General features: G+C 34.0%; 5 protein-coding genes across 6 annotated transcripts; 3 read left to right on the top strand and 2 right to left on the bottom strand.

Annotated features, from left to right (window-relative positions):
* Positions 1–1699: 1699 nt before the first annotated feature.
* On the top strand, positions 1700–4181 carry LOC111804978 (xyloglucan endotransglucosylase/hydrolase protein 24-like). Its single transcript, XM_023689826.1, has 3 exons — positions 1700–2015; positions 3258–3451; positions 3663–4181. Exons 1-3 carry the CDS (start codon positions 1743–1745, stop codon positions 4057–4059), a joined length of 864 nt encoding a protein of 287 aa, XP_023545594.1. The 5' UTR covers positions 1700–1742; the 3' UTR covers positions 4060–4181.
* A 2129-nt stretch (positions 4182–6310) lies between these two features.
* Positions 6311–8732, top strand: LOC111804979 (xyloglucan endotransglucosylase/hydrolase protein 22-like). Its single transcript, XM_023689827.1, has 3 exons — positions 6311–6565; positions 7685–7878; positions 8134–8732. Exons 1-3 carry the CDS (start codon positions 6311–6313, stop codon positions 8525–8527), a joined length of 843 nt encoding a protein of 280 aa, XP_023545595.1. The 3' UTR covers positions 8528–8732.
* Positions 8733–11447: 2715 nt separating this feature from the next.
* Positions 11448–12779, top strand: LOC111804981 (CASP-like protein 2C1). Of its 2 annotated transcripts, none has more exons than XM_023689829.1 (3): positions 11448–11647; positions 11748–11866; positions 12340–12779. In XM_023689829.1, exons 1-3 carry the CDS (start codon positions 11493–11495, stop codon positions 12546–12548), a joined length of 483 nt encoding a protein of 160 aa, XP_023545597.1. In that variant the 5' UTR covers positions 11448–11492; the 3' UTR covers positions 12549–12779. The 2 variants fall into 2 exon arrangements, with proteins under 2 accessions (XP_023545597.1, XP_023545596.1); XM_023689828.1 differs by having other exon boundaries at positions 11719–11866.
* A 1594-nt stretch (positions 12780–14373) lies between these two features.
* On the bottom strand, positions 14374–18776 carry LOC111805816 (4-coumarate--CoA ligase 2-like). Its single transcript, XM_023691051.1, has 6 exons — positions 18020–18776; positions 17492–17845; positions 16406–16604; positions 15846–16059; positions 15641–15743; positions 14374–14690 (listed from the first exon to the last, which is right to left on the bottom strand). The coding sequence occupies exons 1-6, from the start codon at positions 18659–18661 to the stop codon at positions 14574–14576; spliced, it is 1629 nt and encodes a 542-aa protein (XP_023546819.1). The 5' UTR covers positions 18662–18776; the 3' UTR covers positions 14374–14573.
* A 4075-nt stretch (positions 18777–22851) lies between these two features.
* LOC111805894 (RING-H2 finger protein ATL56-like) lies at positions 22852–23638 on the bottom strand. The gene has a single exon (XM_023691178.1). It carries the CDS (start codon positions 23534–23536, stop codon positions 23018–23020), a length of 519 nt encoding a protein of 172 aa, XP_023546946.1. The 5' UTR covers positions 23537–23638; the 3' UTR covers positions 22852–23017.
* Between the last annotated feature and the right edge of the window lie 653 nt (positions 23639–24291).

The following is a 24291-nucleotide window of genomic DNA, read 5'->3' as shown; positions in this document are numbered from 1 at the left end:
AAGGTAGCTCTATGAACGCAAAAGTTATTCTCCCACTAAGATGGTAGATAACAGTACACTAGGACACACATCAGATCTTTCGGTGCAAACAATTGCCTGCACTAAAAGACATTCAATCAAGCTTGATGAGAGAAACAAACCTCTCCTGAATAGACGCATTGTAAAGTTGTGAGGCTGCCGATGATACATTACATTAACAACCAACGGTCAAAGAAAGAAAGATTACAGAAGTTAGAGGATCCATATGTAACAAAGCTTTGAAATTTGGAGATGGGAAGGTTAGTTTTTGGTGACTTATGGGTACCTCTGTTTGCGTTGAATGCAGCATAAGACCCATAATTGGAAGCCTAGTAGATATGGTGGGCACAGCTACTCATTACCTTAAAAAACAATATCACTTGTAATATCATAGCTCTAACCGCCTGCTCTATTTTCTTCCATATACCATTTTCTTAACTTCGACCAAATCAAAATCAACCTTGTTTGCCTTTTATGGCTTACGGTTGGTAGGAATTAAATGTCTTGTAAAATTATAATTTTAGCCCTATTCTACTTTGTTATTTTCGTTCACATGACATGAAATATGTAATCTTACTCGATTCTAATTTAGTAGCTTAAATTCTTGGATTATACACCTAATTTTAACATCGGTATAAGTATTCGAGCAACAAACATATCTTGAGTTCAGTGAAATCCCACATTAGTTGGAAAAGAAAACGAAACATTCCTTACAAGGGTGTGATAATCTCTCACCGGTATACGCATTTTAAAACCATGAGGGGTGATGGTCATACATAATAAGCCCAAGTATACAATATCTGTTAGCGATGAGTTTGAACTATTACAAATGGTATAAGAGCCAGACATTAGGCAGTGTGCTAATGAGGATGCTGACCCTCAAGGGAGGTGGATTGTGATCCCACGTGAGGGGAACGAAACATTTCTGATAAGGGTGTAATAACATCTCCCTAGCAAACACATTTTAAAACCATGAGACTGATGGTGATACATAACAAACTAAAACGGACAATATCGGTTAGCGGTGGGTTTGGACTGTTACAAATGATATCAGAGCCAAATATCGGGCGGTGTGCCAACAAAAACGCTGGCTCCCAAAGAAAGTGGATGAAAACAGACAATATCTGTTCGCGGTGTGCGAGCAAGAACGCTGGCTCCCAAAGAAAGTGGATTGTGAGATTCTACATCAGGGGAACGAAACATTTCTTACAAGTGTGTGATAACCTCTCCGTAGTAGAATACGTTTTATGAGCTCAATTAATTAAGACATGCATTTTCGAACCTCTCATCCCATCCCATATATGTTATTAAATTGATAGAACACCACTCTACAGTATGATATTGTCTATTTTGAGCATAAGTTCAAATGACTCGTACAAACGAAAAGAGTATTCCTTGATTATAAACTCATGATCATTTCCTAAATTAGTGGAGACTTTCATCCAGACCTATAATTAAAAATATATTGATGCTATAAAATTGAGATATTCAAATTTGGTATTATTTTTTTCTTACCTTTATTTCTTCATGTCCATTCATTCATGACCCCACTCATTGATTCATCCAACGAACCAAATTCGATCTCTTCTTAACCGCTTTACAACGAACCACTCATCTTCACGTCAACACTTTCTCTCTCTCTCTCTCTCTCTCCTTTTATAAATATTTACTTCTCAGTGCCATTCGTTCTCGCAACAACTACAAAAGCAAAGCCGCTGACACCCATGGCTGGAGCGTCGCCGCCGTTGTGTTTGGTGGTTTTGGTTGTTTGTTTGTTGGGGTTTTCCGGCGCCGCCGCCGATATGAACGGGGAGCTGGAGATCACGTGGGGTGGCGACCGAGCCAAGTTTCTGGACGGCGGAAATGAGCTGACGCTGTCGCTTGACAAAGGCTCCGGCTCCGGCTTCTGGTCGAGGAACCAATATTTGTTTGCCAAAATCGACATGCAGATTAAGCTCGTCCCCGGAAACTCCGCCGGCACGGTGACGGCGTATTACGTAAGCTCTCTAATTCCCTGATTTTCCTTCAATAAAATTAAAACACGTAACTCAAATTCGTGCCGCCGCTTCACTCCATTACATTGAATTAAACATTTATTTATAAATTAATCATTTGTTGAAATTGTTTTATTTAAAATTTTGTTTTTGATAAAACTATAATGTTTAATTCATAAATTCTTTATTTATTAACCGTTAATTATAAATTTTAATTCATTGTACAAATAAAATAAAATTTAAAAAAAATGTATATATAATTATATTGGAAGTAAATATATATTTTTTTAAATTAACAATCAATTTAATTTTAGAAAAATTTGTGAACCAGCTAATTTATAAATTTTTTATTAAACCGTATACTTTTTCGAACCTATAATGACTCACATTGGACTTTTAATATATCAATTTTAGTTATATTTTAAAAATTTGTATTTAACTTTCGTTGATTTATTAGTTATTGTACTTTCATGACACGAGTCTTTTTCATAAAATATTCTCATAACTTTGTATTAAAAGGTTTTATGGAATATAATTAAAAATTCAAATCATCTTCTTTTTAATTAAAGTTTATATTTTTAGTATTGAGTTTTATGATATGATATTTTACCTATAATAATTTACATTAATTATTATTAAAAAAATCACCGGTAAAGTCAAAAGTCATTAATTAGGCTATTAAAGTAGATTTAAGGTACAAACTCATTTTAATGAAAAAATAAAAAAAAGACTTAGTACATTGAATTTAAATATTACCCAATACAAAATTAGGTAATTAGTTTGATAAAGTCATCTTAAAGCGGAACTAAGGTTACTTAAAGTTTTTCATCGTTGGATAATGAAAGATAAATATCTCGGATTTATATTCAGTGAATTTATCTTCAACAGTTATTATAAGACAATCACATGTTTAACTTTTAAAGTTTTTCATCGTTGGATAATGAAAGATAAATATCTCGGATTTATATTCAGTGAATTTATCTTCAACAGTTATTATAAGACAATCACATGTTTAACTTTTAAAGTTTTTCATCGTTGGATAATGAAAGATAAATATCTCGGATTTATATTCAGTGAATTTATCTTCAACAGTTATTATAAGACAATCACATGTTTAACTTTTAAAGTTTTTCATCGTTGGATAATGAAAGATAAATATCTCGGATTTATATTCAGTGAATTTATCTTCAACAGTTATTATAAGACAATCGCATGTTTAACTTTGAATGGTAATACGAATTGCAGTTACGTTCAGAAGGGTCAAAATGGGATGAGATAGACTTCGAATTCTTGGGAAACCTTAGTAGTGAGCCATATATTGTTCATACAAACATCTTCATTCAAGGTAAAGGTGATAGAGAGCAACAATTCTACCTCTGGTTTGATCCAACCGCTGATTTTCACACTTATTCCTTTTTATGGAATCCCAAAAATATCATGTAAGTTAACAACTCTTCTCTCATTTATAATTACTGGGAAAGTAGAACAAAACATTATTTAGAAGGGTGTGGAAACATCTATCTAGTAGACGTGTTTCAAAGAAGACAATATCTACTAACAGTGAGTGGGGTTGGACTGTTAGGGACGTGAACACGGGCTAGTAAGTAAGAAAAGATCGACACTTTATTAATGGTTATAAATTGTTGGCAGATTGTACGTGGATGGGACTCCGATAAGAGAGTTCAAGAACATGGAATCCAAGGGCATTCCATTCCCCCAAAAGCAGGCATTGAGGCTACAATCAAGCCTGTGGAACGGCGACAGCTGGGCCACATGGGGAGGCCGAGTGAAGATCGATTGGTCTCAGGCTCCTTTCACCGCCGCCTACACAAACTTCAACGACGATCAGGCATGCATTTGGTCTCCCTCAGCCTCCTCCTCTTGCGCCGCCTCATCCAAAGACGATTCTTGGCTGTCCCAACAGTTGGACTCGGCCGCACACCAAAAGCTCGAGTGGGTGCACAAAAATTACATGATTTATAACTATTGCACTGATTTCAAGAGGTTCCCCCTAGGCCTCGCCCCTGAGTGTGGCACTCAAGGATAGATCAAACTACCTCTTTGTTCGTTAACGAATCACTCCTTCAATAGCTCAACTCGAATTATTGTTGACTTTGAAGTACTATAATCTAGTAGTTCAGAATAAAAAACATAAGAAATTTACGACTTTGACAAGAGAGTACATACGATTCTCTCAAATTTACTTGCTACCACACCACAAAAACTCAAAATGAATCTAGACTTAAATTGTTAATCAGAAAAATGGCACAATAACCCATCAAAATTCAGTTGTGCGTGTATGCAGCCGTATGGAAAACCTAAATGACCACTACATGGGTCGAGACTTCATTTTTTCTCCACGAAAAAACCCTAACATCTTTTATCTTAGGTCTCACCAACAATATTTGTGAGGTGAAATTAGCCACCAACCTAAGAGAAGAGATCTCGATGTTTGAGTTACGTGCCTGAATCTCCTGTTTAGAGAGAATGTACCTGAATGTGACATACAATATTTTTTAATTTTGTGACGTTGAAAACTCACTAATTAACTAAATATGCTAATTACGGAAAATATTATGAATATAGAAGCAACCGACACTATCTTTATTAGTATGAGGCTTCTTGAGACTACCAAAAACAAAGTTTTGATACACTTTGAGTTATTGGGAGAACTCAAGTACTCTCTTCCGTATCAAGGAAAGAGCTCTCAGAGATTTTTTTTTTTTTTTTTTTTTTTTTCCTTTTTTTGTTTGGAAGACTCAGAAGCGAAATAATTATTGATATTGGAAGAGTCAAAATCTTGTTTATAAATTTAATTAATTATTTATTTATTTATGTTATTTGTAATTTATAAAAAAAAATAAGTGAATCTCTAATAAAATGTGAATAAATATTGAGGAGCACGTACAAAGGTACATAGGGAAGAGGTGGCCAACACGCCATAATTTGTGAGTCAACGTGACAGCACAGCTCTTCAAATTTATTTTATAATATAAAGTTTGAATTAAACTTGGAAAGAAACATCCCACAAAGATGTATCTAAACACAAAAATATGACATTTCTTTTTAATATAACATATTAGTTTGATGAAACTAAAATTAATTTACACCTAGTCTTCAAGTATATAATAATTTAATCGATATAATATGTAGTAATTATAAATTTGGTCATAAACTTTAATAGTTCAAATGTTGATTAAAATTTTCAACAACACAATAGATAAATGAAAAGTAGAAAACTAATCCGATTAGAATGATATATTTCACAAAAGACTTTTACTATCTATGTATCCTAGGGGTGTTTGTGGGTTAAGTTATGTAACATCCCGAGCCCACTGCTATTAATATTATTCTATCTCGACTTTTCCTAAAGGTTTTATAAACACGTATGTTAGGGAGAGGTTTCCACACTCTTATAAATAATGTTTCGTTGTTGTGGGATCTCACAAGTTGACATTTTTTTAGACTCAACTTAATTGTTCGGGTTGTAAAATTTTCAACTCAAACAAGTCTTATTAAATAAGAACCTAACCCCACCCAACCTAACTATAATTTATTTTTTGTTTGGTTGGTTTAAATTATACCGATCCTTTATTCAAATTTTTGTATTTATTAAAAGTAAAATGTTAGTTGGTAAAAAAATCTATTTACTTATTTTGAAACATTTAAATAAAATTTACAACTCAATTTGGATATATATTTTAGAAAACCCCATAAATCAACCAAATTTAAACGGAATGAACTTAATTCACTCTAAATAAGTTCATAATCTAACTCAAACTATACTAGTTGAATTGGGCTGATCGAGATTTTTGAGTGTTTGAATACCTTTATATATAAGATATTGTCTCAAACTAAACAATATTTAGTAAATATACGTATCATATCATACGGTCATTTGTTGACCAAAAGTCCATAAATTAGTATATTATTTTAAAAGCAAAAAAAATATTTTTTATTATTGAAATGGTTAAATTAACACGGTCATATCTTTTCTAATCAATATGACCAAACATGTCATGCAAGCATTAACGACAAACACGAGACATGAACGAGATATCACAACCTTCAATGGGTGCAGGTAGCCATGAGGGAATGCATCTTCCAAATGGTGTGGCCATCACGTCGAGCAAAACGGTGGAATAATACAGCAACATCCATTATAATTAATGACGCGTTTAGGATGTTTTTAGAAGTCAAAATGAGAAAAAAAATGCTTACTTCAAATTCATTCGCATATAAATTCCATTCTCCATAGATCATTCTTCCATATGTGCTTCCAAGTTTCCCTACAAACAATGAAGCTTCTGTTTATTTGTGCTGTGTTCTGTTCTATTCATGTGTCGTTGGCCAATGACTTGTTCAAATTTATTGATATCAGTTGGGGCGATGGGCGAGGTCAGATGCTTAACAATAACGAGCTTCTAATGCTTGGCTTGGACAAAGGCTCTGGCTCTGGCTTTCAGTCCAAGAATGAATACTTATTTGCTAAGGTTCAAATGCATATCAAACTCGTCCCTGGTAACTCTGCTGGCACCGTCACTACCTTCTTTGTAAGTTTCCTTCCTAACCCTATATTGTTATGAAAAGAGGATACTTTATTATTGAGACGTGTTATTGTTATATTGAGATTTTGTCATTTAGAAAGAGGAAATCGAGTGATTCCACTTTGAAAATGTCGGTGAATGATGTGTTTATTGACATTTTCGTTGCTAAAAAATGTTCAACTTATGCTAAGATAATCAAGATGTGAGATCCCACATCGATCGGAGAGAGGAATGGAACATTTTTTTTTATAGGAGTGGAAACTTCTCTCATCGATCGGAGAGAGGAACGAAATATTTTTGTATAGGAGTGTAGAAACTTCTCTCATCTATCGAGAGAGGAGCGAAACATTTTTGTATAGGGATGTGGAAACTTCTCCCATGATCGGAGAGAGGAACGAAACATTTTTGTATAGGGTGTGGAAACTTCCCCCTTGCATAAGCTTTTTAAAAAACTTGAGGGGAAGCCCATAAGAAAAGTTCAAAACGGACAATATCTGCTAGCAGTGGGTTGAGATATTACAAATGGTATAAGAGTCAAACACCGAACGGTGTACCATCGATGACACTAAACCCCGAAGAAGGGTAGATTGTGAGATCGCACATCAATTTGAGAGAGAAATGAGTGTCAGCGAGGACGCTGGGCCCTGAATAGGGGTGGATTGTGAGATCCCACGTCAGTTGGAGAGGAAAACAAAGCATTCTTTATAAGCATGTGGAAACTTCTTCCTAGCAGATGCACCACAACTCAGATAATATCTACTAGTAGTGGGCTTGAGCACTTAGCTACAAAATTGATAAAACCTTATCAATGAGCACTTTACATTCCGTAATGAGCATGTAGTTTAATGTTTAATGGGTAATGGTTAAGTTCATACTGATCCATCTTTTTTTATTTATTTTTATTTTGGTCGTAGTTATCTTTACGTCGATTTTGAATTCTTTATTCAAACCTTTTGATCAGTAATACTTCATAATTTTTTTCTACGTTACAATCGAAATATTGATTCGTCTATCATGTATGTTGATACCAAACTCATAGATATATGAAAATGTCGATCAATATTGGATTTGGGATTAATGCCTTAATCATATTAACTAAATTTTAATATGATAATGTGATTTTAGTTAACTTCAAAAGGAGAGTACCACGATGAGATAGATTTCGAATTTCTTGGAAACACAAGTGGAAATCCTTACATCCTTCATACCAATGTGTTTAGCCAAGGAGTTGGCAACAGAGAGATGCAATTCTACCTTTGGTTTGACCCGACTGCTGATTTCCATACCTACACCATCTTCTGGAATACCCAACACATTGTGTAAGTACCATTCTTCTTTTCATTCCTCGAGTCTACTCGAAACAATCACTAATTTCGAGTACGTTTAGCATAAGTTTTTTTCCAAATAGAAAGGTTCAAAAAAATTCAGAGACAAAATATAAAAATTATTTATATAAAACATTTGAAAGATGACGTGACGTCTGAGTAAGGAGGATTGTATGAATAAATTAGGACAATATCATGTATTAAATTTAGATTCTGAATTCGATATCTTTTAAACTTTGGATATTTCAGTTTCTACGTAGACGAGATTCCTATAAGAGAATTCAAGAACTTTGAACATAAAGGAGTGCCATTCCCACAATACCAAGCCATGAGATTGCATTCAAGTCTATGGGAAGCTGATGATTGGGCCACAAGAGGTGGTCTTGAGAAGATAGATTGGAGTGAAGCCCCATTCAGAGCTTATTACAAGAACTTCAGTGAAGATGGCTGCTTTTGGTTCAATGGATACTCATCTTGCACTCCCAATTCAAATTCATGGATGTGGAGCAATCTTGATTATGAATATGCAAAGAAGAGCCAAATGAAATGGGCACAAGATAACTACATGATCTACAATTATTGTCAAGACACAAAGAGGTTCCCACAAGGCTTCCCTCTTGAATGCTACCTCAACACCTACTAGGAGGTGGTCAACCTTAAAAAACACACAAGAAACATTGAATTAATGTTTCTTAATCTTGTCCATTTGATCATCGAACTTCTGATTTCTTGTTCGAGAATATCTTTACAAACTTGTGGAGTCAATTGAGTTTACATTTTCAAAAATTAAGATGTCAACATTTTTATTTCATATTGAAACTTAATTTTTACTTTGTCACGTTTGAACACAACTCTTCATATATTATAACATTTCATGTCCAAATTTGATCAGAATTTAAAGCTTGAATCGGGCACCTGATGGTCCCGACATTCCTTTACATCCATAGTTATGACATTTCCTTGCATCCATATGACACGGTCACATTATTTACACCACGTTTCTAAGAGTGGAGACTATCTAACACGAGTCATTTTAACATGTTTTGTTCTCACTCACATGCATCTTAGAAAAATTCTCATGAGGTCACCCAACATAGAATTGCTCCAAGCAAAACATAAACTTTCGAATTTCTCTAATTGAGTTATTGAAAAGGAAAGTACACCTTATTCGTATAGATAGTAACTTTCAATTCTTTTAATCATTTCTGAGATCTTATTCTTAAGATTATTCTCATTTGGTTGTGATATCGATTAATTTACGTACCACTCTTTTACTCGGGTGTCACACATATCTTCTATTTTATGTGATAGAGAGGAACGAAACATTTCTTAAAAGGATGTAGAAACTTCTTCCAAGCAGATGTGTTTTAAAACCGTGAGGTTAACAACAATATGCAATGAACCAAAGCAGACAATATCTACTAGCATCGAACTTGAACTGTTACAATAGAGAGTGAAAAGTAGTTGACAAGCGGGTAATATTAATAGTTTAATTCAATAATTGAGTTAAGGGAGAGGCTTGTGACTCATAAACCCTAAGTACATAATAGTGCAATAGTAGTAGTGAAATGATTGAATGCAAAGCCTTACTATTATGCAATGCCTTGTGTGTTGTCTTGTCTAGCCTGCTTAAACCTCTGCTACAAAGCAGCAATAATGGAACACCCATTTTCATTTTTAATTAAACTTTACATGTTTGGTCCCCAAATTGCATATGGTGTGTTAAATGGGGTTTCAATCCTTAACATGTTTGCTCACCAAATTGCAATCAATGTCTATTGTAGATAGCCCACAATATGGATGTAGTATCAATCTCAAAATTTATTTTCCTTTTTCTTTACCATTATTTACCCAATGGATCGATTAAGTTCTACGACCCTAAGTTAGGTAAGTAATTGAACCCGTTAAATCACTGTTAAACTCAAAATCTTAGTAATTAATGGTGAAATCTACTATTATGATATCATATTAAATCACCACTGATGTAACGTTTAAGCTTCAATTATCCTTCACGATAATGATTGTCGCTCCGTTTTTCGTCGTTTGTGTCTTTGTCGATCATTCCAACCCTCAAATTGTTTCTATCACATTCATTACGTTTGGTGTTCTCTACCTCCTCACATAGTGCAAATTACCGAAATTCATCAAGTTACTTGGATGTCGTTTTTCTCTGATAATCGCTTAACATAGTGTCATGTCATTGGCTTGCGAGAGTCTGAGCTAATTTCAATCGCTTACCACATGAACTCTGAACCAAAACCAAAATGTATAAAGGATTATTTAATTCATTCCCTTTTAAAATCATTTAACCAAAAAAATTATATCATTCATTTATGAGAAAGGTAGATGTTATTATTAAATGTGTTGAAAGCAATCATCCATGAATATGAATGTTCTAGTGTGATTAATATTTCCTTTCAATGCTTAATAAAATATTTATGAATAAAAAAAAATAAAACAAGGTAAATATTTTTTAACATAATGTTTTCCAAATATATTTTAATTAATTTATAAATTTAACCATTCTTTTTTTATATAACATAAACTATATAATATGTCTTACTATCTAAGTTTGTACCGAATTTCACACCAAATTGACAAAAAGTTAGTTAAAAACATGTCACACCGTTTCCCTAATAATATTAATGATAACAAAGACCACAAATCATTATCCATGCCGGAAAGTATTCAAAGATTAAATGTAACGGATAACTAAATCTAAAATTTAAATTTTCGAAAATATAGATGGTTTTAGGGTTAATATGAGATGACATAAATGATTAAGTTATGAATGAAATGAACGAAGGTATAATTTGTATTACGGATACATGCCATGATTTTAAGCTATAGGGACTCCATGCATATTGTATGTTAACGTGTATTAGGATACTTCCTCGTTATGATTAGTACACACGCGTACATTATGATGTTATGTTATGATATTGTGTACACCATAATACTATGCGCACTCTCTTCCCTCCATGGCATTCTGACAGCATAAGTGTACGTTTGTTGAAGGTCAGGTTTAGGGGGTACATAAGCGAGCTCACCTAGGGGTTCATGTGCGCATACATGCACCGTGTGCTGAGAAATACTACACATCTAATTTTGTTCGGACTAAAGTAGAGACCATGGTGATGTCACGATATTTTATGAAAGAATAGGTCCCAAACATGATTGCATGTGATTACTTACTCAAGTCACATACTACTCAGGTAAAGGTAAGACATCTCTGTACATATGATGATGTTGTTGTGAAGGCCAAAGAACCGAAGCTAGGGTAGTTGCATCTCTGTACATATGACGATGTTGCTGTGAAGGCCATATGACGATGTAGCCTCTCGATTTCATAAAAAAAAAAAAAAAAAAAAAAAAAAAAAAAAAAAAAAAAAAAAAAAAAAAAAAANAGAGGAGTAGAAAATGAAGTATGGAAAGCAAAGTGTAGGGTTAATAAATAGCATAGGAAGTTGGGTGAAGGATGGTGAAGAGATGGAATAGTTCCCCTTCCTTTTGAATAAGTGGTGTACCTGATGTGTGCCCAACCAGAAACCATAAATAAAGGCACCACCCGACTGCCCTCTCAATATTCTGAACAACAAGTGGCAGCAATGGGGTTTGGGGATGCAAGAACTGAATGGATACTCAGATTGTGTGCCATTGTTTGCTTGGTTTTGACAGTTTTCTTGATGGGTTTTGACAAGGAAACCACACAGATCTTTGGAGTGGACAAGACAGCCTCTTTCAGAAGTTTGGGTGCTCTCAAGTAAGCCCTTTAAATCATCAACCTTTGTTTGTTTCTTTCTTTGTGTCTTGAATTTGGGTGTAACTTTACAGAGTGATCATGTATGTGGACTCCATCGCAGCTGCTTACAACATTCTTCAACTCTCCAAATGTTGGATTTCAGCTCACCCAAAACCTCCCTTCCAATTACAAACTCACTTTCACTTACACCTATTTTGGCTTTCCTTCTCCATCGATCAGGTAACAATTCGATAACATATCATATTGTCTCTTTTGCGCTTTCTCTTTCGGACTTCGCCTCAAAAATTTTAAAGGGTGTCTATTAAAAAGGTTTTCATACCCGTATAAAAAATGTTTAGTTCTATTACCCGAATCTCTCTAATTTTTAAAAATCAAATACATTTTCAATTTTGGTCTGATTTTGGTCTTTTTCTTTTTGTTTTCATATTTTTCAAAGTAGACATAAATTTATTTTGGGTTATGAAATTATATTAAACTTTTGCAAATAAGAACAAAATCATCACTTTTTAAAAAAATTATATATTTCACATAAATAATATCATATAATATGTCCAATTAGGCCCCCAAACTATTTTCCTTTTTTTTTTCTTTTTTTTTCCTTACATATATATATATATATATATATAAATAATTAGAAAAGTTAGTTTAAAAATTTAGATTGGAATTAAAGTAGTTTGAACTGACATTGGCAGGCGGTTGCTTACCTAACATTTGCGGCGAACACGGCGGGGATGGAGGCGGCGTTTGTGGCGGTGAGGGGCAACCAGGAGTTCCAATGGATGAAGCTGTGCAACAGATTCCACAGATATTGCTACCAAGCTGCCGGAGCTTTCCTTTGTGGCTATGCAGCTGTCCTTACCATGCTTCTCATCTCCTTCCTCTCTGCTTTCAACTTGTTTAGGCATTATTCACCAAACCATTTCCTGCGCCTCAAATCCAACAACTGAATTCTTCTCCTTTTCTCTTAACCTTCCAACATTTGTGTATTTGTGTCTACAAGTTTCCGTTAGTTAGCATATTGTAATGTGTACGTGTGCTCCCGGTTCGACTTGCACAATCTTATTGTTAGTTCGGGTATATAGTTATGAAGAACTTGTTTTATTTAGATTGGGAATAAGATATGAGTTTATCAAACGTGTTCTTTCGCTCAAATTTTTAGTTAGTTACTAACCCTGTAATAATAGGTACTGTAATCCTATGATCCGTTTAGTCAGTATTTTATTTTATGGAATAGCATGAATTGTCTTCAACAATTAAAAATAAAAATAAATTGAGTTACAAAATTTAATTAAACAATTAAAAATAAATAAATAAATATTTTATCTACTAATATTATATTTTTATTTTAAAAATTTTAATAAATGATAAAAGAATCTAAATTAATTCAATTAAAAAAAATTAATGGTTGAGCTGAGTTGAAAATTGTTCGACTCCGATTTAATTTAGAAAATGTTACAACTAGGTCCAATTCAACCCGTAAAATACCCTTAATTTTATTTAAATAATTATTGTGACTTTTTTTTTTTTTTTTTTTTTTTTTTGACAATAATATAAAAAAAATTGATATAATTGATTGAAAATAATTCACTTTAAAAGGTAGCTAGGCTGCAACAAGAGAGCGTGCGCCTAAAGTTTTACTCCACAAATAATTCACCATGGGTTAGGCCCACTTTTGATCCTGTTTATTAATGTTTTTTTTTTTTTTTTTTTTTTTTTTTNTATATAATTCACTTAAAAGTATTTAGATAATGTTTGTATCTCTCATATATGTAATTTATTCAACAACAAAAATTAAGAATAACTCACAATTGGAGGAGAGCTTGAATTAAAAAAGTGGTTAGAATTTAGTTTTTGTTAGTAGACAACGTTGAATTTCTAATATCTTAGTTTCGAACCATTATATGTGAGATCTTACATCAATTGGAGGGGAGAACGAAACATTCCTGATAAGGGTGTCAAAATTTTTCCTATCATAATGAATTGTTTTACTGTGGCTTCTTTGACGACTCCTCACTTCTGAATTGTATACCATTGGTTGATGAAGGCTTTGAATGATAATTTTGTCTCCTTTGATCTTTGACATACAACGCATCTTCTGAATTTGGGGAAAATTGGTTGCTGGTGGTCATTTGTTTAACCAAGGCTTCCTGATTTGAAAGAAGATTCTACGGTTTGTTCAATTACCGTAGGCTGATTTGCCCACCCTTGTATTGAGGAAACAAAAGGCATAAATTCTTTTCGTAATCCACGAATAAGATAACGTCGTAATCGAGCATCACTCACTGGCTCTTCAGCATCTAATTCTGAAATTTCAGAACATAGATTTTTCACTTTCAAGAAATGGTATCAGAGCTAGACACTGGACGATGTGCCAGCCTTCTCGTTGTTCCCCGAAGGGGGGTAGACACAAGATAGTGTGTCAATACAGACGCTGGGCCCCGAGGAGGGTGGATTTGGTGGCGATCCTACATCAATTGGAGAAAGGAACGAGTGCCAGCGAGGACGCTGGGCCCGAAAGGGGGTGGATTGTGATGTCCCACATTGGTTGGGAGGAAAACAAAACACCATTTATGTTTTAAAAACCTGAAGGGAAAACCCGAAAAGAAAAAAATAAAAAGGATAATATCTGATAGCGGTGAGGTTAAGTCGTCACAAATCGCTTTTGTCTTTAAACTACCCTTCAAAGGTCGCTCAGAATTTCAAGCCGGATCATATATTAAAAAACATTTGGATTGCAACTTAAGGAAGATGTATAAGAAAGTGGATATAAATTACATATTATTCACAACAAATTAAGAAACCCATCTTCTTAATTTAGAATCATCCTCTTTCTCTCTTCAATACATTTTGTTTTTGAGAGAGAAACCCAAAGTTATGTGGATATTGTAAAGTTTATAAGTCCATTGGTTGAGTGACCAACCCTAATTTAAAAGGCACCACTCTCCAATTGAGCTTTTAACACTTTCCTCAAGATCTTGCCTGAAGGAGCAACTGGAATTGAGTCCACAAACAAAACCTTCCTGATTTTCTTGTAGTATATAACCTGCAGCCATAACAACCACCAAACGTTCTAGTAAGAAATATATTGCTATAACTTTGCAGCCAAAAAGGTCTATATGGCCACACTCGAGCTTTTTCGACCATGGCTCCAACCACGGTGATTCATGATTTGGCTAATTAAAACGGTTGATAAAGATGCTGGATGGGTTTAGAACATCGTGAGACAATTTGGTTTCTGTCTACCGGTGAGATCCCACGTTGGTTGAGGAGGAAAACTAAATATTTTTTATAAAAGTTTGGAAACCTCTCCCTAATGGATTTAGCAGTTTTAAAAACTTGGAGGGAAGCTCAAAAGAGAAGGCCCAAAGAGTATAATATCACCTACCAGTGGGTTTGGGTCGTTATAAATGATATCAAAGTCAAACATTAAGTGATAAGCCTTGAAGGGGGGTGAACACGAAGGGGTGTGCCAGCAAGGACGTTGAGCCCTGAAAGGGGGGATTGGAGGGTCGCACATCGATTGGAAAGAGGAATAAGTACCAGCGAGGATGCTTGGCCTAGTGAGATCCTACATGGGTTGGGAAGGAGAACGAAGCTTTCTTTACAAGAATGTGAAAACCTATTCTTAACGTACACGTTTTAAAAACCTTAAAAGGAAGCCCGAAAGGGGAAGCTCAAAGAGGACAATATCTTCTACCGATGAGCTTGGTTTGTTATAAATGATATCAAAACCAAACATCGGGTAATATGCTAACGAGGAGGCTAAGCTTTGAAGGGGGTGAACACGAAGCGGTATGCCAGCAAGGACACTGGACCCCGAAAAGGGGTGGATTGGAGGGTCCCACACCAATTGGAGAAGAGAATGAGTGACCCAACTAGCAGATATTGTGAAATCCCACGTCGATTGGGAAGATAACAAAACTTTCTTTATAAGAGTGTGGAAATATAAGAGCTACGAGCGTCCGAAAAAATATAAAAAATAAAAACACTCACCTGATCAGAAATATACTTCTTGATGTCATCCTCACTAATCTTGGAGCCTTCAGTTCTAACAACAAATGCAGCCGGAATCTCTCCAGCTGCTTCATCTTCCATTCTATGAACCATCAAACCAATTTGTTTCCTTAATCATAATCATAATCATAATCATAATCATAATCATAATCATAATCATAATCATGTTCACGTGGAAACTTACGGTACGACAGCAGCAGAAGAAACATTAGGGTTTGAAGTCAAGAGAGCTTCAAGCTCAGCTGGGGCCACTTGATATCCTTTGTATTTGATCAGTTCCTTCAGTCGATCGACGATGAAGATCTCGTCGTCGTCGTCGATGAACCCCAAGTCTCCAGTGTGGAGCCACCCATTCTTGTCTATAGTCTTCTCTGTGGCTTCTTTGTTATTAAGGTAACCTGGTTTATGATTAAGCTTCTAATTTAGCCCATTATAAATTATACCTTATCTTGTTTTATAAAAATAATTAATTATTTAATTTTGTTCACATTATTATATTTCACATGCCTTATTAATTCAACACATTATTTATTATTTTATGGATCATATTTAGGCCTACATCTGACCTCAATAAATAAATAGAGGCATTTATTATTTTTCTGTCACACATTTATTTGAAAAATTAATTCTCTTCTACCATATTCAGGGCTTCCATTTATATATTTGTCGTGTCGTGTCGTGTCGTGGGGTCTACCGACGTTAAAAATAATAATTTAAAAAGCTGACGTGGATTGTGGGACTTGCCTTTCATGATCTGGGAGCCACGTATGCAGATCTCACCAGGGTGATTACGTGGCAAAGATACACCAGTTTCAGGGTGTATGATCTTCATCTCAGCGTTCCTTACGACGGTCCCGCACGCACCTGATTTAAACTCGAACGGCTCCTTTGCGAAACCCAGACACATCGACAGAACCGGACCGGCCTCCGTCATCCCATATCCCTGCACATTCAATTTTTCTATTTTTAATTCATTAAATATTATATTTTATGCTTTTTTTTTTATTTTAATTATTATTTTCCTCTTGTCTTCGAAAAGAAAATTAAACTTGCTTTATAACATTTAAATTTTATTAAATTGGATCATACACTTAAGAATTTCAATAATATCAAATTAGGCATAATTTGAAGTTTAATTAATGTACAGTTAATCATTAAATTATTTTTCTTAAACGTTAAAAATTCAAATGCAGTCAAACAAGAACGCATTAAATATAATATACTTTGAGATTAATATTTAAAAATTTAAAAGTTGAATTCAAATAATTTTTATGGAAAAATCAATTTAAAATAAAATAATTAAGAGTTTATAGACTATTCAAGTCGAATTAAACTAAGATTTATTAAAACTATAAAGATTAAAATAATAATAATAATAATTTAACCAAAAACTATTAAGAAATTTTGACTTAGAAAAAAAATTAATTAATATCTCACTTTATAAAAAAAATATCTTATATCATGATCGAATATAAATGGTATCGTTTGAATTGTTCTTCTATTTTTATATTTCTATGAAAATTAGAATATACCGAAATTAATAAAATAAAAATCAAATCCATTTGAAAAGTCAACATTAAATATTATACTTTAAAATACAAAAATTTAAATTAGAAATTAACCACCAAGTTGCCCACCAACATCTCTGTTTTCTCTTATAATTTAAATATTTTGTAAATATATATTGACTTTAATATTAATCATACTCCAACAATAATGGTAATACTATATATTTAAAATAATTTTATAATGTTTTTTAAAATATTTTAATAAAACAAATTGAAGAATTGTTTCAATTGTAAATTAAAATAAAAGAAAATTAAGAATTACCTGTCCAAGCGTGGCGTTGGGGAGTCGGGCCTTGACAGTGTCTTCCAGGGCCTTGCCCATGGGGGCAGCACCCGACATGACGATTCTGATGGACGACAAGTCGTAACGGTGGATGTCGGGGTTTTTGGCGAAGTCCAAGACGATGGGAGGGACGAAGGGGGCTATAGTGGCTTTGTGGGTCTGAATTAGGCGGAGAAGAGACGACATGTCGTATTTTTGGAGGATGAGAATGGCCGCGCCGACACGTAGTCCGCAGAGGAGAACGGAATTGAGAGAGTAGATATGGAATAATGGAAGAAGACATATAAGCACGTCGTTGCTGTTTAAATCCACATTTGGATTCTCTCCGTCCACCTGCAAAATTAAACGGTCAAATATTTGAATTTTCAAATTTTCCGTCAAGGCTAATTTAGGAAATAATCATAAGTAAGGAATACATCTCAATTGACACGAATATTTTTAAAGAAGTCCAGTAAATAATATCATATGATCGTGGAGAGTAGTAATTTCTAACGGGTTTTTACTGACTTGTTGAGCGATGCTTGTAACGAGAGATTTGTGTGTGAGCATAACGCCTTTAGGAACTCCGGTGGTTCCGGACGAGAACGGAAGAGCAACGACATCGTTGGAGTTAATTTTCACGGCCGGAATTTCATTTTCATCGGCCTCTAAGATCTCGGAGAATCTCAGGCAACCCACCGGCGGGGAATCCGTACATATAATTTTCACCCCATTTTCCAATGCAAATTCCCGAACTTTCTCCACAAATTCCGCCTGCGTAATTATAACCTTCGGCCTCGCCGTGGCCGCCTGTTTCTTGATTTCCGCCGGCTTGTATAATGGGTTTGCGGTGGTGCTAATGGCGCCGGCATAGGACGCGCCAAGGAAGGCGAAGACGAATTCAGGGCTGTTCTGTAGTAGAAGCATTATGACATCGCCTTGTCCGACACCGATCTTGCTTAGACCGGTAGCGACGCGTCTGGCGGCTAGGTCGACGGCGGCGTAGGTGTGGATTTGGCCGGTGGCGGCGTTGATTAGGCAGGGGCGGTGGTGGAATTGGGAGAGGTGTTGGAAGCAGTAGGTGTGGAGGGGGAGGTGGTTTGGGATGTAGATGTCGGGGAGCTTTGATCGGAAGATGAAATCCTGGGCGTTGGTAAGTTGAGAATCCATCGGTTTTGGGTGTTTGGATGGCGAGAAAATTAGGAGGATGAGAGAATTTGGTTTGATGGGGTTCTTGAAATTTTGGTTTAGTTTCTGTGAGCAACGCTTTTGGTGCCAAGTAATATGGAGTAGGTGGTGATACAGGTGGAGTTGATGAAATGGAGTTTGACGTTAATTTTAATACATTTTTATTCTCCTTTTCAAATACCCAAAAAAAAAAAAAAAATCATTTCAAAATCTAAGATGGTTTGGTTCGATCCCATCTAGTTTGAGAGAACCCGTAAATTAACACAACCTAAACAAGTTCATTGTTCAAGTTGGATTGAGTTGACCAGGTTTTTCGAATCATTGGATTTCTTTTAACACCCTTAATTGTGTCTCTCCCTGTCTCATTCTCTTCATCTAGCCAACTTTGTCACTTTTCACAGTTGTCCTCGAACCGTTAGCAATTCTTGACATCAATTCAATTGTATCTATGAATTTACTTGTTCCAAGCTACCCCAAACACAATCATAGATTATGCGTAGAATCAGATCGGGAGGAAGGCAACGGCCAATGATTACTCTCCAAAATGTTGATGACTTGTGGTACAAGGAGGAGAAAATTAAAAAAGGAAAATATGAACGTATAATAATAAGAATAAGTTAAGGTCAATCATGTGAAAATATTTGAAAATGAAATAAATTATAGAAATAAATGAAATTGTCCAAAAATCCGTGGTTGGTGAGAAAATGAAAGGTGCAGAGACCACGTTTGTCCAATAGGCAATCATATGCGCCACGTAGGACTACAAAACGTCGTCGTGGCGTTCTCCTAAATACAAATCCTAAGCGACAAGTTTTCCAATGAGATTGTTTATTGTTGCCACGTGGATATTACTTGTATTTAGTTTAATGATAATTAGTTTTCTTTCATTTTCACCCAAATAAAAATGTACGAAATTTTGATTAATAAAAAGGGGTTGATTGTAATTGAATTCCCGAAAGTGTAGAGTGTTGGATTGAAGTCCCACATCGGCTAATTTAGAAAATGATCATGCGTTTATAATCAAGAAACATTCTCCCCACTAATATGAGGCATTTTGGGAAGCCCAAAGCAAAGTGGACAACATCCATACTATTGTGGAGAGTTGTACCTAAATTCAAAGTTATAATTTTTAGACAGTGTCGATATATAATATATTCAATAAATACGCAAAATCCACTGGTGTCTGGTACAAAAATTGCAAGAGGTTTTCAAACTTTTTAATAATAATCATTATATGATACTTATATCAATGATTAGATTATGTCATCGATAATATTTTTATTGGAAAAATAAAAGGCAAAAAGCATCCCGTTAAAATATCTTCGTTATAGTTAACGTGTAAAGATATAAAAATAAAATACATTAATTACTAACTTGATTGGATTAAATTTCATATAATATGTTTGGTGAGATTTATTTTGTTATAAAAATAAATATGCTAATACATTTAGAAATCAAGAATTGGAAATCAATATAATAGAATATTATCGTACACTTTCACCTAACAAAATCCGTTGACTTTTTATTTGGTTTGAAATAATATAATGAAGTAAAATTGATTCCCATATTTAGTTTTATTTTGTAAATATTAATTTTGAATTTATTTTTTGTGAAAATTTTTAAAATAAGTTTTCGATGTTAAGTCAAAATGTTGACCAACCCAACGTAGTAAAACGTTTCTTATAAATTACATTGAAGTATCATTTTAGTTTCTATATCTTCGAAGATATTTATTTAATTATTTTGCAAAGATTTACCGTAGGAAGATTTCATCTCATAAATCGTTAAATTAATAAACAAAAATTTACAAAAATGCTTATAATTTACATTTTATAACATTTTATTATATATGTTCTTTTATTTATTTATTTTTTTTTTTAAACTCATAGATATTTAAAAATATAACAAATTGATACATTATTTGGTATATTTAAAAATACGTGCATCCCACCTAACTTGGTTTACTTGGCTTATTAAAATTCTTCCAAAAACTTAATACGCAACTCGAGGGAATTTTTAATAAATGTAGATTGGGATGGAGGCGTTTTGAAGTAATTGGAAGAGAGGGTCGAGGAGGTAGAAATGAGTCCGGCTGATATTAGTGAGATATTCACGTCGGGCGAGAAGAGAACGAAAAGATTATTTACAAATATGTGGAAACTTCTTTTTAAAATTGTGAGGCTGACAGTGATACCCAACAAGTGAAAGCAAACAATATCTTCTAGCAGTGTACAAATTGATATAGAAAAAGAGAAAGAGAAAACTTTATCATTCTTCTCTTTGCTTCTTTTTTCGATTTCTACAAAACTAATTTTAATATTTGTTTAGTTGGAAAGGAATTTTTCATGAATAATTTTCATTTTCTTACCTGAGGTCTGTTACAAACTTTAAAACAGCATAATAAATTTACTGACATTTGATAATAAAAAATATAATAGAATGTTTATATTAATAAACTTTAATTAATAATGTAATTTTTTACCATTATATATATATATATATATATATATATATATATATATATATATATATATATATAAAGTTGGGCAGAGAAATGATTTGAGCGAGGTCGAGGGAATCAAGAAATCTCTCTCCCACCCTCACCTCTTCAGGTGAAATGAATATCTCTAATTCAAATTTATTCTCTTGTACATATGTCAACAAGATATTGACTTTTGTCGGTAATGAGTACAAATAGTTGACAATTCTATTTATTCCAACGAGCTGGCTTAATTTGATAGAAAAAAAAAAACAACATTAAATTCTTGTAGACTGTCAAAAATTGACATATTAAAAAGAGGTTAAATTAAATTATAAATTTAGTTTTAAACTTTTATGATAATTTCTATTATTAGGTTTTAAACTTTAAAGGACACTCAATTTAAAAAAATTTAATTTATATTTAATATAATAATTAATTTTTAAAAGTTTAAAATTTCCAATAAATGGTTAGCCACAAAATTAAAAGTTCATAAATTTTGTGGACATTTTACATGTAGATAGACTTTGTAAACATAAAATTGAAAGTGGAAGGATTTATTAAATATTTCAATTTTCATTATCACAAAATTTTGTATTTATTTTCTTAGAGATCGAAGTAGGGAAGTAGGGATTGTCCGTAGAGAATTTGTGAGGATCGGATTTCCTGAGGGAGGTTTTTGATAGCATATAGAGGTGTTCAGTATTGTTTGATTAATCTATATCACGTGAGTCTATAGAATTGGAAGCATGATAAGATGTGGCTCATGTTTATAGGCCTCGATGTGAGGGAACTATAGGAGTAGTTAACTAATCTCTAATATTGAACTTGTTTCGAGTGATAAGGGTCCACATAGCAGAGGCACAAAGGGAATTAAAGAATCGTCAATCTTTAATAGTGAAATTGTCTCAATAGACATGGTCCACATTTGTACTAAATGAGTTTAATGATATAAGGTCGTGCCCTATATACATTTCATAACAGTGACAATAGGTTATTATGTAGAGATTGTTAGAGATATTATGAAGAACAAGAGTCACGTTGATTATAATTATAATTATATGGAAATTGCTAGAGAGTCATCCACTCATCTCTAGTAATAAATTGTCTCGTAGAATAGGTACGTGCGTGCAGATCATGTGAAACCAATAATTGAGATGATCTTATAAGAGTTAGATAACATGTAAATAACTTTTAATAAGATTTATTAAAATTGAAAGATATACATCATTCAACAACTCTTCTTTTCACTTTTCAAAAGACATCTCAAAAGCCGCCCTCATTCTTAATGTTAGGCCATTTTGGGGTTGATTTTGAACAAGTCCCCAAGATGATAAACTCTATATAAATGGGTATCATAACTAGAACGAGTCAATATTCAAATTTGATGACCAATACTCACGCCACACCACTTTTCCACGCAAATTAGTCTTGGGACAAATTCTAAGTTTTGAAGAAAAGTTTCCTCCAATCACAATTCAATCAACATTCCAACGCTATATCGTTGGTCGAAAGTTCGAACCTCTAACCTTTAGATCGAGAATAAGTATCAAAACCATACGGGTTCTCACCTAAGCTAAGATAATGAACTTCCAATTAAACAAATTCCCAACAAAAATTTCTATCTCACAAGTAAAGAATATAAGTCCAATTAAGTCATTGTATCTTTAAGAGGTTTGAATATGATTAATTCAAAAGGAATCTCAAAAGTAATGAACAAAAACAAGAACCAAAAGCAAAAGCATCGTAGAAACAGAGAAAACAGAGCAATATCAGAACCAACAAATAGAAACCTTATTATATACATCTATAAGGGGGGGAAAGAGCCAAAACAAGAAGAAACTAAACAAGAGTTATGGTTACAGAGCATACAAAATCTCATAGTTGCGAGAGCTTACACAATTAATTTTATGTTCTTCCATATCCAATCGAACGCAGCGGCGGCAAAGGGGGCAAGTAGAAACCCTAACTAACCACGAATCGATGCATTTCCGGTGATAAACATGGCCACACCCACCAAGTTTTCTACACCACTGGCCCTTTCTAAACCCATCGAGACAAATAGAGCAATCAATTTGGGAATGGGGATTGACCCCATTAGAGAATTGGAACTGGAGGAGCTTTTTGAGGTCACGACGGGAGAACCCAGATGAGGAATCGGGGTATTGGGCACGGCGGCGATGGAGGGCGCTGGCGATGCAGAGGTGGAAGAGGAGGAGGGCAGTGGCGAGGCCGAGGAAGACGAAGAAGAGGGTGGTAAAGAAGATCATGACGGCAACCTTGAGAAGCAGAGAGAGGAGTTTACCCTCTGGCTTCGGCGGCGGTGGTGGGTGGGGAAGCGAGTCGCCGCTCGCGGCGGCGGAATCTTGAAGGGGCATTTGGGATGGTTATGCGGCGGCGGATGAGAAATGGGGGATTGGGAATTTGGGATATGAGCGATGAAAAAAGGAGTATGGGAATGGAAAGCGTGAGCGTATGGGTATTGAAGGGTGTGAGAGGCGGGCTTATTGACTTTGGTCTTTTTAATATTTAGGATATGCTTCACTTCAATCTATTCTTTCAATTAAAAAAAATGTTATATTTGGCTAGGTAGGATTAAGGACTATAATTTAATTTTAAAACGACCCATTTATTTTTTATTTGAATGAACATATTAAAAATTACGGACTTCCACAATGATATGATAATGTACATTTGAAGGATAAGTTCAGATGATTTTTGGCCTCAAAACTATGAAGATGTATTCATTGCTTATAAAACCACGATCCTTTCCTAATAATCTTAGACAAGGCATGGTTTGGTTTGGTCTATTTTTTTTTTCTTGAAATTGATACGATATGAATCCAAACAGACCTACCCATTTCCAACTTTAAGAGTTTGTGAGTCATAATTTTTTTTTTTTTTTTTTCTAATTTGGGTTGGTTTGATTTTTTTGAAGAATTGAAAATTTGGTTTGATTGTACCCCCTCTTGAAATTGGACTTTTATAAAGTTGGTACAAATTTTAAAGATGTTATGAAAATTAAGAATATTTGACGTTTATCAACAGGGTTAGTTAAGGATGGTAATTTGTAAATTTTTTATGAATATAATATGTATTCAACAAGTAGATTTTCTAAATTTATATATTTTAA

This window comes from Cucurbita pepo, chromosome LG11 (assembly GCF_002806865.2).
Source record: "Cucurbita pepo subsp. pepo cultivar mu-cu-16 chromosome LG11, ASM280686v2, whole genome shotgun sequence".
Lineage (NCBI taxonomy): Eukaryota > Viridiplantae > Streptophyta > Magnoliopsida > Cucurbitales > Cucurbitaceae > Cucurbita > Cucurbita pepo.
The sequence above is the reverse complement of the archived record's forward strand: the minus strand, read 5'-3'. Positions and strand labels throughout refer to the sequence as shown.

Excerpts from the sequence above, each read along its gene's own strand:
- LOC111804981 (XM_023689828.1), top strand. The coding sequence starts at position 11,493 with ATGGGGTTTGGGGATGCAAGAACTGAATGGATACTCAGATTGTGTGCC. Across the intron at positions 11,648-11,718 it reads AGAAGTTTGGGTGCTCTCAA|AGTGATCATGTATGTGGACT; the intron begins GTAAGCCCTTTA and ends GTAACTTTACAG. Across the intron at positions 11,867-12,339 it reads TTTCCTTCTCCATCGATCAG|GCGGTTGCTTACCTAACATT; the intron begins GTAACAATTCGA and ends TGACATTGGCAG.
- LOC111805894 (XM_023691178.1), bottom strand. The coding sequence starts at position 23,536 with ATGCCCCTTCAAGATTCCGCCGCCGCGAGCGGCGACTCGCTTCCCCAC.
- LOC111804978 (XM_023689826.1), top strand. The coding sequence starts at position 1,743 with ATGGCTGGAGCGTCGCCGCCGTTGTGTTTGGTGGTTTTGGTTGTTTGT. Across the intron at positions 2,016-3,257 it reads GCACGGTGACGGCGTATTAC|TTACGTTCAGAAGGGTCAAA; the intron begins GTAAGCTCTCTA and ends TACGAATTGCAG. Across the intron at positions 3,452-3,662 it reads TGGAATCCCAAAAATATCAT|ATTGTACGTGGATGGGACTC; the intron begins GTAAGTTAACAA and ends AATTGTTGGCAG.
- LOC111805816 (XM_023691051.1), bottom strand. The coding sequence starts at position 18,661 with ATGGATTCTCAACTTACCAACGCCCAGGATTTCATCTTCCGATCAAAG. Across the intron at positions 17,846-18,019 it reads TTACAAGCATCGCTCAACAA|GTGGACGGAGAGAATCCAAA; the intron begins GTCAGTAAAAAC and ends TTAATTTTGCAG. Across the intron at positions 16,060-16,405 it reads TGGCTCCCAGATCATGAAAG|GTTACCTTAATAACAAAGAA; the intron begins GCAAGTCCCACA and ends ATCATAAACCAG.
- LOC111804979 (XM_023689827.1), top strand. The coding sequence starts at position 6,311 with ATGAAGCTTCTGTTTATTTGTGCTGTGTTCTGTTCTATTCATGTGTCG. Across the intron at positions 6,566-7,684 it reads GCACCGTCACTACCTTCTTT|TTAACTTCAAAAGGAGAGTA; the intron begins GTAAGTTTCCTT and ends ATGTGATTTTAG. Across the intron at positions 7,879-8,133 it reads TGGAATACCCAACACATTGT|TTTCTACGTAGACGAGATTC; the intron begins GTAAGTACCATT and ends TGGATATTTCAG.